Raw genomic sequence first — 12,312 nt, 5'->3', positions numbered from 1 at the left:
CTGCCATAGATTGCAAATTCCTCCAGCTTTTTGACAGACACAGTTCCACTGCAGGGCTTTACTATGATGACTAAACTTTCTCTGAATTTTCCCTGCTGTAGTTGAAGCCCACTACTACTTGTTCTATCCTTTTTATTTAATGAGACTAATAGTCTCTCTCTAATAGTTGTAAACAATTAGCACATCTTCTATGGGTCACTAGTCTAGACCTAGTTGTGTGTGTCACATACTTTTCAAACCATTCCTCATTTTTTTCCTGCTCTCCTCTAAATTTTCTCTCCTGTTTCCACTAGTTGTGCCTTTATTGTGGTGCCCATAATGAGTGCAGTTCGCCAGGTGTGCAAGCCACAACTGAGCAGAGTGGAATAATCACCTTGCTTGTGTGATATATGGTTCTTGTGTTAAAACAGCATACCATTTTGTCCTTTTCTTGCAAGAGGACTGCATTGACTTGTGTTCAGTTTATAAATCTACTATTCCCTTCAAATTTCCTGTTTGTGGTACTATTTCAATAGCTAGTATTTTCCACTTTCTGTATTTGTTCATTTGATTATTCCTTTATATTTCTTTACAGAATTTAAGTTTATTAATTTTAAACATTTCTCCAGTTTGAGTTCATACTCTAGCTGTACTGCAAAATTAACACATAGCAATTTCTCTTTGTGGACAGGTTCAGCACTTTGGATCTGGGCCTCAGGAGTGGAATGGAAACTACAGTCATCGAAGACAGCAGACATACATTCCAGCTGGTGTTGCCAGTCATCCGTTCTCCCTTCCACATGGAAGTCCAAATCACAGTACGGTGCATGCACATTTAGCTGGAAGTACACACCTTGGAGGACAGCCTGCTATTCTTCCGTATCCATCATCTGCACCCCTTAATACTGCGGCACCTGTAGCCCACCTCCTAGCCTCATCATGTACCTCAAGACCTATATTGCAGCATCCAACCTACAATATATCTCATCCCAGTGGCATTGTTCACCAAGTCCCAGTGGGCATAAATCCCCGTCTTTTACCTTCCCCCACCATTCATCAGACTCAGTACAAACCTATTTTTCCACCACATTCTTACATTGCAGCATCACCTGCTTACACAGGATTTCCACTAAGTCCAACAAAACTCAGCCAGTATCCATTTATGTGAGAACTCGAGTACAGTATGTATAGGAAGCTCAATGATAAATGTTTGATTTAAGAAGAAACATGGTATTTAATAAATATTAGCCATGGCACAACAAGAGAATTATTTTTTGAATCATGTAGACTTGGGTGCAATTTAAACAACCTTGAGCTTTAAATAACAAAACAAAACTCACTTTTAATGTGTTTTGCACATTTGGTATAACTTGTATCTTTGGTCATATTATCTTCTTATATAGTAACTCCAGACAGGTGACTTACCGGAGCAGAATTCCAGTTTTGCTCCTTCTATTTTTTATAAAATTGCCTTCTAACTAGTGCAAGACACGTCTACATTTGGGAAGCCATTCAGTGTACAGATTTAGAGCAACAGATGCACATATGTCAGCAGTACAGTGTACAAGTAAAATGTTTGTATTGTGTATCTTGGTGTTTAAATGTTGAGTCACTTATCTAAAAAGTTGAGCTGTTCTTCACATTGCATGTGTCTTTTGCATGGGCAAAGAAGAGTTGCCTAGACATTGCTCTTAAATGTTGTTGTCCTAATAATCTCATCTGCATTGTAAACTGTTCCCACACATAGTGCCTTAAATATTTGAGGTTGTTAATGTTATTACTTATATATACATGTTGAAGACTGCAGCACTTAAAATTCAGATATTCTGATTTTTTGATAGAGTAATGCTCATTTGGGGTTTTGTGTGGTATGATTTTAGTATTGGGTGTTTTTCGTTGTCAAGGAGGCAGCATGTTTTGCTGTAGCTGAATTCTGCTGTCTGATTTTTTCAGAATGATCTAGCTTCAAGAGAAGAATTTAGTAGTGCTTAAGAAAAGTCAATTCAGTAGCTTGTAGTGATAAACACAAAACAGTATTTTATACTGTTAAATGGAACTGCAATACAATCTAAGTAGTATATTTTCAAAGTGTTTGTCTAATTGGATTTAATATGTTTAGAGGTGCAGTAGGCATGACTTTGACTAGATTATGAAAGAAAAAGCAAAATGCTCATTGATTCATGATGTGATTTCATCTTAGCTTGAGCAAACCATGCAGTATTTAATAAGTAGTAGCAGAATATTTACTATTGAAGCTTGAAAAGATGTGAGTTCTTTGTGTGCAATTTTCATTTATGCATGGGAGAGATTTTAGCCTTTTTCATTATAGTATTTGTTTTAGCTTGTTGGGGTGTTTGCTTATTTAATACATTCCGTCAGGGACGTAAATTACATGCTTTTTGCAGTTTCTTTCCTAGAAAGTTTTGTCTTTTTTGTTTTTTGTTTTTGTTCAAATGAAGTTGCTTTTGCAGCACCAAAGACTTAATCATCCATTTTCTATAAAAGGTAGCTACTTTTTTCATAGACCTCAAGTATACTGTAGTGTAGAGATGGGATTTAAAGAAGGTATTAAACAGGCTGTGTGTTAGCTTATGGGTAAGTAATAAATTGTATCATTATCTTGAATGTATCATAGATAAGCTGCTATATCATGATTGCCACTTCAGATAGCTGTGAAATTAGTTGATTAACTAGTTCTTTCTTAGCCTTCTAATTTCTGTATAAGTCTAATTACATGAAATAGAAGTGGGGGTTTTGATTTTTATTTTGCTTTTACGTTTGGAGTGTCGTAACTACTATATTGTAAATGATGGAAGTTTAATTGAATATGTTATTTTGGGGTGTTATTTGCATCAGTATTTTATCTCCATTAACTTTGGGCTCATCACTGCATATAAGTGGATGGATGGATGTAACTTAATTTTTTATGTTTTCATATTGCATTATGTAGACACTTAAGAAGCTGTAACTTGCAGGCTTGACTTAACTTTTTTTTAAACAAAAAATATTCTGGAATACAATATTTGCAGCATTGACTGGAATAAGAGTGCAAAGTATTTGTTTAACTCTGTCAATAAGCTAATAACTGGTAGATTTTTTCTTTACTCCATTAATACAAGCAGTGTTTTATTTAATGAATGTCCAAATGAAATAACTGTGCCTATATTTGATGTTGTTTTTTAAAAAATAACAAAAACTGAAATACAACAGTGTTATATCATAAACCAATACCAGCAGTACATTTTTAATCACACTGCAAAAGAAACCTAACTTTTCCCACAAGACTCAGTGTTTTTAGTAACCAACTCTATGCCTTTTTTACAAATATAAATGTATATGTAAAGTATACATTAGAAACTAAGAGTAGCCTGATTAATTTGAAATCTTATCAGCACATATATAAAGCCTAAATATATGGAGTCAAGAAAATATTCAAGTAAATTCGTCATACACCTTAACACTTCAAACTTGTACTATCTGTTCTAGCAGATTCCTATCCTCAGTTAACACCTTGGTGTTGGGAATTGAGTTATCTTGGTGTTACCTCCATTGCAGGCAGTGGACACACCAAGAACCACCAGCACAAAAGGATTCATTTACTTTTGTATTATGATAACAAAAATTACAGTGTTCTCTTTATTTGGGGCCATGGGAATCTCCATTGCTTTAATATATTTACTGTACTTTTTACTGTACTTAGGATGTAAAGCTAATATGCTTGTTAAATTGACACGTTTACCTGTATGGCACAATATTATCCTATAAATTCACAAGAAAAATGTACTGTAAATGTGCCTCAAATTAAGCCTGCTGCTCTTTATATATTGTAAGAATAGAAATGTGTTTGAATTTCAAAGAACTAAATATTTGGGATTCTGCCACAACCTAAATTCTGAATAATGAAATGTTTGTGTGGTACCGATCCTGCAATAAGCTTCTGCACCCATGTGGAGTCCAGTTGACTTCAGTGGGATTTTGTGCAGGTGTCCAAGGTCCATCTGTATAGAACTGCTTTCAGGATTGGTGCCTAAATCTGTGGAAACAGTCATCCCTCATCAGTGAAGCATATACACATCAGATTGTTTTAATGCCTTTTTTAAATAAAACACTGCATGACTACAGAATTGCATATTTGCATACTATTTTAATTTGTGAATTATTTTATATGAATTTCTTGTATTCAGTTTTTAACTTTAATTCAGAGTGTTTTTATTAATCAGATATGCTACTGTATTAACTAATTCTTTTGGTTTAAATTTTTAAATTTTCTGCATTTCTAATTTTAACTTGGTTTGTGTTAAGTAAAAGTTAAATCACACTGCAAGCTGTAGGAAGATTGTTTTAGAAATACCCAAGGATATAGACTTGATTATTAAGTTTGAATTGTTACTGTTTAACAATTTGTAGACTTGTGGCTTTTTGTTTTTTGTTTTGTTTTTTTTTTTGTTTTGTTTTTGTTTTTTGCTTTTGGTTTCTATGCTACACTAGTTCGCCATGTAGCAATTGCACTGTGCAATATTACAATACGAGGACTGGGAAAAATTTTTATGGATGTAATGTCTCTTACAGTTTGCGATAGTATTTCTCTCTAGTTCTCAGTGATTTAAATGTGACCAAGCCTTCTGTACTTTGTCACAAAAAGCGGGTTTTCCAGGTGACTATTTTGGTGAGTGTCAAAATAAGAATTTATGGTGTATTACTGTTGAGATTCACTTTGGATTAAAATATATATTGCAGCAAATAAATTGTTGGCAGCTTTTATTTTTCACGACATCATTTCAAGGCCAGATTAAGACATGATAAAACCAGTGTGTAGGGCTCTAGCTCTTAGATTCTGATATATTCACATGTCAAAGCTTTGCTTTATTTAAAAAACAGTATGTTTCTGACGCTTGTGGTTGTGAGGGGAAAGTCTGAAAATGTGAACCAAATACGACCAATGCCTGCATGTGCAGACAGCCAGAGACATTAACTATGAAAGATGTGGGCACTTCCAAGCATCTCGAGAGAGTATTAACTCCAAGATCCGTTGTTTTGGGGGTGGCCCACCACTACCACCCCAACAGAGATATCTGCATGTGGCAGCAGAAGAGTGCATTGAGCCTGGCCCTCATACCCACTCAAGCAGATATACTCCACCTACTGGGGTAAGTGCTAAATTTCTTTTCTGCCCCCCCTTCCCCCCCATATTCCTCCTGCTGCATGAGAGGCAAAATAGGGCTTCATGCCACTACCCCTGCCTCTCTGGGAGAAGAGTGGGTCCCCAGCCATCACTAAAGGGGAGGAGTCGGTGCCACAGGGCTGGAGCCACAGGATCCCCACCCCCATGTTGTGGTGTGCTAGGACTCCAGATAGGATCTAATGCAAGACTGTATTAAGACTATGTGCCGATTTCCATGAAAAACATTTCTTTTACTATAACAATCTTCAGCCAAATGGAACTAATTGTAGTTAGAGCTTGACAATATGCACAAAGGCTGTCAGCCCAAGAGTCCCCATGTATCAGCCCCATGGACTTATTTGGTTATTTTGCCTGTTAAGACAACTAAGACTCCAAACCCTCTCCGCCCTCAGGGTGGGCTTGCAATGCCCTTTCCAGGATGAAACAAGAAGTATGGATATCCCTCCTCTTTGAAATCAGAATTCAAATACAGTCTGCCAGTCAAAGCAGCTCTTTGTGTGTGTGCCTAAGTTATAACACTCCCTCCCATCTCCTTCCAAGGACTCCAGAAGAGATAAGCTACCACCCCCAACAGAAGGGCTTTTTCAGTCCTATAGCAGCCAGAGATGGCAAAGAGAGGCCATGGAACCAAAGAATAGACAAATGTGCCTGCAGCAACGGAGATGTCTAGGAGGCTGAATCTCTTTTTCCCCAACAATGAAGTCAAATAGACCCAGGACAAGTGGGTTCAGGAAACAGTTCTTTACAGTTACTTGCTGCTCTTCCCTAAGGGTGAGGGATCTTATCATGAAGTCATAGAATATCAGGGTTGGAAGGGACCTCAGGAGGTCATCTAGTCCAACCCCCTGGTCAGAGAAGGACCAATCCCCAATTTTTGGCCCAGATCCCTAAATGGCCCCCTCAAAGATTGAACTGACAACCCTCGGTTTAGCAGGCCAATGCTCAAACCACTGAGCTATCCCTCCTCCCCAAGTCATCATGCTGGCAACTGTATATCTTTTATCCTTCCAGATAACAGAACTCAATCCCCAAGAAGAAATATTTTCAGGATCTGTATTTTATATTATTCATCATACAGAAAGGAACTGCACGATTAAAGTACTAGAGTTCAAATGATTAAACAGCTGGATGAGGAGAACAAAATTCAGGATGAAAGCTATAGTACAAATTTGTAGCAGTAATATCTCCAGAGGCACTTGCTAACATTTTGGACCTACCAGATGCTTTTTGTCATATTTCCATATGCTCATATCACCACTGTCTGAGGTCTGTATATGGGAACTCCCATTTCCAGTACAAGATCTCAGGGTTTTCATAAACATGTAGTAATATAAGGTTCATATTCCTGGCAGCACATCTATAGCCCTTTCCTGCTAAAACTCTCATAGGGACATCATCCTGAGAAACAACGAGGTCAACATCTGGACATGCTGCAGTCCCACAGCTTTGTAATCAACGTGAAGAGCAGCTCTCTGCCACCACCCATTCGTTTTAGGTAGTCCTTCTCACCTCCCTAAAGAGAAGCTATGGCACAATCTAGATAGATGCAGCACACTGAAAATATACCTCAAATGAATGCAATCAATGAAATGTTTAACTTCCAAGTTTGTATCCTTTCACCTGAAGCGTTCAGTTCCTAGGGTATCCACATTGTCCATAGCTAGATGAAGTGCAGTGTGACTGAAGCATAAAAGGAATCTGAAGGCTTGTCTACACTTAAAATGCTGCAGTGGTTCAGTGAAGACACTACCTCTGAAAATGGATGGACTTCTCCCATCAGTGTAGGTAATCCACCTCCCCCAGAGGCGGTAGCTAGGATGATGGGAGAATTCTCCTGTCTCCCTATTGTTGTCTACACCGGAGGTGCATCATTCAAGGGGGGTGGATTTTTCACATACCTGAGCAACAGTTATACCTACCTAATTTCCTAGTGTAAACCAGGCCTAACAAATGAATCCCAGAAGGAATAAGCAATCAATGGCAAGGCATGGAAAATGCAGCAGCTACAACATAAGAAATTTGTAGAGCAGCCAAACACTACAAATTAGAATTCCTGTCCTCTGCAAATATGTCCTTTGGTAAGAAGGTGTTGCATACGGTAGTCTCCAAATAGCTGGTTTTTTATTTTTTGAGGAAGGAGGGTATCTGTTTTTGCTTTTTAGTGATCATTTTCCCCTTCAATAATCCTGGTCTTTACTGCTCACTACTTCCTATAAATCACAGTTTGGGTGGGATATGATCCAGAATGAAAAATCTGTTACCTGATCATTTCTGTTATGGAAGTAACATTTTACCCCAATCTGACCCACTCTAGTTATTCTAAATTAGGATGTTAGGACTTTGGCCTTGTTTCTGAGTCCACAATGGGAGAGAGATGTACACAGCTAAAATTGCAAAGTTCTTACCTGTTACTGGTTTACAGTGGAACCTAGAGGTACAAACACCAGAGTTACGAACTGACTGGTCAACCACACACCTCATTTGGAACCAGAAGTATGCAATCAGGCAGCACTAGAGACTGGAAAAAAAAAGCAAATACAGTACTGTGTTAAATGCAAACTACTAAAAAATAAAGGAAAAGTTTAAAAAAATAGATTTGACAAGGTAAGGAAACTGGTTTTGTGCTTGTTTCATTTAAATTAAGATGATCAAAAACAGCATTTTTCTTCTGCATACTAAAGTTTCAAAGCTGTATTAAGTCAGTGTTCAGTAAACTTTTGAAAGACCAACCATAACATTTTGTTCAGAGTTACGAACATGTCAGAGTTATGAACAACCTCCATTCCCAAGGTGTTGGTAACTGTGAGGTTCTATTGTATGGTACTAACTCTTCTTCTTGAGGTTTTTTATGGGTGCTCCACTTCAGGTGCACGTGTGCCTCATATACATTTTATTGCAGATTTTCATTAGCAAAAGTTAGAAATAATCAAATTAACATAAAGAGCAAACTAGGCAAGTTATCTAGTAGAAGGCACTATACACAGGGTACCACTAGAGGGCACTGCACTAAATACATCTGCTAGAGCTAACCCCTGCAGTAATGAGTGAACTAGCCATTACAACATACATACCTGTAAGAACCATTCAACTTTCATCTTTTCTGTGTGGATAATTACTAATAGTCACCAGATGGAAGCTAATTCTGGATAAGATGAATTAGTGATTTGAGGAAAAATTGAGTAAAATAGCACAAATGAGACACATTAGCTATTGCTTAATACAACTAAGGGCTTATCTACACCTCGCAGCTTTTAGCGACAAGGCTTTGTCGACACAGCCTTGTCACTAAAAGTCAGCGTGTGCAAATGCTCTTTGTCAGCATTTTTGTCGACAAAATACTTCCAGCCCCCCCCAAGCGGCATTAGCTTTGTCGGCAGGAGAGCGCTGCCACTTGCGTCGGCAAAAGTGTCTTTCCTGAAGGGGGCTTTTTTAAGTACCCATGAAAGACAAAAGTTTTGTCGACAACTTCTCAGCGTAGACATACCCTACCACTTCAACTGTACCAAATTAGTAAAACAAATATGTAATTTCACTTATCAGTATTGCAAGGATCTGGGGATTTGCAGCTGCAGGTTCCCATAGCTGGGATCTATTTTCCCTCCCTTGTGAACATTTAACAAAGAGAACTCCTCTTTCCTTCTGTTTTTTAAACATATTATTGTAACAAGGAGAAAATAGTACTTTCCTTTACTTCAAGTACTGTTTTCCCCATTTAGGAAGCAATTCTACTTCCAGGACCTTGGAAGAAGAATGGTCACGATTTCCCCCCAAAGTATCTTTCATCTTGTTCCACGCTCACCATAGATACCGCTGTATTAGGGCAGGCCTCTTAGCCTGTAGCCCAGTGGCTCTCAACCTTTCTAAACTATTGTACTCCTTTCAAGAAGCTTCTTTGTCTTATGTACCCCAAGTTTCACCTCACCTAAAAATGACTTGCTTACAACAAACAAAAAATATAAAAATTTCACAGCATGTCATTACTGAAAAATTGCTTACTCATTTTTTACCATATAATTATAAAAAAATCAATTGGAATATAAACATTGTACTTACATTTCAGTGTATAGCGTATAGGGCAGTATAAACAAATCGTATGAAATTTTAGTTTTTTGTACTGACTGCACTAGGGCTTTTTATGTAGCCTGTTGTAAAACTAGGCAAATAAAGATGTATTGCCATACCCTACGGAAGACCTCTGCGTACCCCTATTGAGAATCACTGCTCTTGCCTCCTTACCATTCACTCACACTACCTGCTGACAGCACTGCTTGTTCCCCTCTGTGTCAGGGACAGATTTAATTATAAGGCTCAGTGGGCCAATAAGCTGAGGAGAGAGCTGGTCTACAGCAGCCAAAGAAGCAGGCTGGTACCCAGGAAACTGCATTCCCCTCCACACAGCCTGAAGGAGAAGGCTAGCCATTGCTGCTGTGGCTGCTACTAGCTGAGCTACCCCTACTGATGTTACTGTTGCTGGGGAAAAGGGGAGTGGTGTGGAGCCCTCCCCCCATGGAATGAGGCCCATTCTGCCTACTGCCCCTAAAGACCATCTGCTTGCTGACCTGTTAGCCAGCTGGCTTGCCTCCACCTGCCTACCCTGGAACTCTTGCAATGGAGACATTATTGCAAGCATACATGGGTGAATGTACTCAACCTTGGGCTTTCCCTTCCTTCCTCCTTCCCTTCCTCCCAGTTTGCAGTAAACTGGTGTCCCACCTGCTTCTGATTGCCCACCTCCCCACCCCTTGCTGTTTGCAATCCTCCCCCACTTTCATCTGGCTTCTCCCCAACTGGCTACCTGTCTCCGCTGCCCTCTCTTTGTTGTTAGCTGCTTCCCTTGCCCCACCCAGGGTTTCCTCCTTATTGTTTCCTGCCCTGGGGAGCAGTCCTCCCCTTGCCACATTGTTACCTGCCCCGCCTGGGCCACCTTCTCCATATGCTGCTTGGTACTGGCCCTGCCTCAGTCCCGTCCCCCCTTAATATTTGGTTACCTGCTCTTCCTGGGGCCCCCTCCTCTTGCTGTCTAGTACCTGCCCCTCCCAGACTCTCCCCTCATTGTTTTATACTCTCTTTCCCAGTCCCCGCACTTTTTGCTGTTTGTTCACTGCCCCCTTCCCTGGCTGTTTGTTCTCTGCTGTGCCCAGTCCTGTCCCGTTTCCTCCATACACCTGAGCTTCCCAGCACTTGTGATTTCCCCTCACCATATTGTGTCATTCTCTATTCCCTGCATCCCTCTCACACTTACAGCTGCCTCTCACCAAGTGCAGCCAGAGCAGTCAGTGCCCCCCACCCCCCTGAACGCTGCCTATTATGCCCCACACCCTCCTTGCTTTATTTTGTTGGCCTCTTTCTCCCCCATATATAGCCTAGTAGGGAGGAGGGATCAGCCTCCATTTTCCCTACCTTCACCCTTCCCTTTAACATTTCTACCCTCCCCTCCAGGGTCTAGTCCCGTCACCTGCACTCGGTGGCAGACCCTGACTTGGCCATACCAGGTGAGCCTTCCACTCCCACAGTTTTGTCTGGGAGACAGGGGGAGACTGAAGGAGGGGGAATCCCTGCCATTGCTGCCACGTCCGCTTTCTCCCCCATCTGTCCCTGCAGCTACCACCACTATCACCACTTCTGGTACTACCAGCACCCCCAGTGGGCTGGCACAGAAGGCACAGGACGGGTCTTTGCTGCCAAAACTCCTGCCATCACCAAGGGACCCCCCGGCTGGCAGAAAGGGGGGCAGAAAAAAGGGCTAGTGCTCTGCCCAGAAGGCTCCTTTTGTGGTGACAGCTGCTACCACTGCTACCTCCCCTTGATGTCTCTTCTATCAGCGAGCGTCCTTCCCTTCTAGGGGTGCTCACTCTTCAGCCACTAGAGTTTATGCCCAGGTGGTCACGGCCCCACCTACTGCCTCATCGCTATCTGCCACAACCTCTCCCCCTACTGCTGCTGCCTCCTCTTCCAATATCAATGGTGGCCAGGGTCCCTTCACCAACCTGACCAGGAAGCACTGTGTCTGTTGCCTCCTGGTGGTAGGGAGACCAGATAGAAAATGTGAAAAATCAGGACGGGATGTGTGGGGTAATAGGTGCCTATATATAAAAAAATCCCGAATATTGGAACTGTTGCTATAAAATCGGGACATCTGGGTCACCCTACCTGGTGGTCACCTTGCCCCACGTCAAAACTGATGTGCGGGCATTGGCACAGGTGGTAGGGCCCCTGGCCAGAATGGTGGCCTCCAAGAGGTATGTGAAAGTCACCTTCTTCCTGACATTGGAGGCCACCGCCCAGGAGACAGTGTTCCTGAGTCTCAGTCTGAGTAACGCTGCTCTAGTGTTTGTGGGATGCTCCAGGCTCAGTTGTGGGGTGAAGTGGAACTGAGGAGAGGAGGAATAATGAGCGGTTCTGTTTAGTTATGCTGTAAGAAGATGGTTCTGGAATTTCTGCACCCCACTGTTGTCTGAAGTCCCTTCTGTCCAGGAATATATTATTTTACTGATTTCAAGAAAAACATTTCTTCTTAGTTTTTTTTTTCTTTTTTTTTCTTTTGGTCGTGCTAAAGAGAAAGCTTGAACCTAAGCAGCCCAGATGAAATATTTAGGCTTTTCAATTTCCAACTTTAGCCACTGAATGGGGAGAAAATGCTCTGGGGGAGGAGGCTTAGCAGGTGGCTGAGGGAAAGGGGCTACTGACTGGGAGGGACGGGGGCAGAAGAGAGGGGAAAGGAATTCCCTACCCTCACAGAGCAAAGAGCTGTAGAACCAGGAGTCATCCTCCCTTTGTTTACAGCAGTGCAGGGGGGAATGTGTCTGCCATGCTGCGCTGTAAGTCAGCCCTGCTATATGTGTTTGCTTCCTTACACTTTTCTCATTTTTATGCTGCTGCTTCTTCTTGCTTCAGATACGTTGGTGTCTGTCATAGTGATTTGAGGTGCTCTCTCACCTACAGGTTTTGAGTCCTGACTTCTCAGCACACCCAGTTCTTCCTGGCCTGGATAGAGAATAGCAGATTTTGCAGTCTGAAGTACAAGGCTCCTTAAGTGAGTTTGTTGTATTAAGGGCTACTCTCTCACATTTGGGCTTTAACAGGCCATGGGCTTTGCTGAGACAGTCAGCTGTAACCTCTTCCTTATGCCCCCCTTAAATTATAGGGCAGGG

At 41.2% G+C, this 12,312-nt stretch overlaps 1 protein-coding gene across 10 annotated transcripts in view; it reads left to right on the top strand.

Annotated features, from left to right (window-relative positions):
- HIPK3 (homeodomain interacting protein kinase 3) overlaps positions 1-4,720 on the top strand; it is a 157,440-nt gene extending 152,720 nt beyond the window's left edge. For all 10 annotated transcript variants that reach the window (XM_043550171.1, XM_037899877.2, XM_043550170.1 and 7 more), the window contains one exon: positions 671-4,720. In XM_043550171.1, coding sequence (XP_043406106.1) covers positions 671-1,147 — 477 coding nt within the window. In that variant the 3' untranslated portion in view covers positions 1,148-4,720. The remainder of the gene's footprint in view (positions 1-670) is intronic.
- The last annotated feature ends 7,592 nt before the right edge of the window (positions 4,721-12,312 follow it).

The sequence above is a fragment of the Chelonia mydas genome, chromosome 6 (assembly GCF_015237465.2).
Source record: "Chelonia mydas isolate rCheMyd1 chromosome 6, rCheMyd1.pri.v2, whole genome shotgun sequence".
Taxonomy (NCBI): Eukaryota; Metazoa; Chordata; order Testudines; family Cheloniidae; genus Chelonia; species Chelonia mydas.
This window is presented reverse-complemented; position numbering and strand designations above follow the sequence as displayed.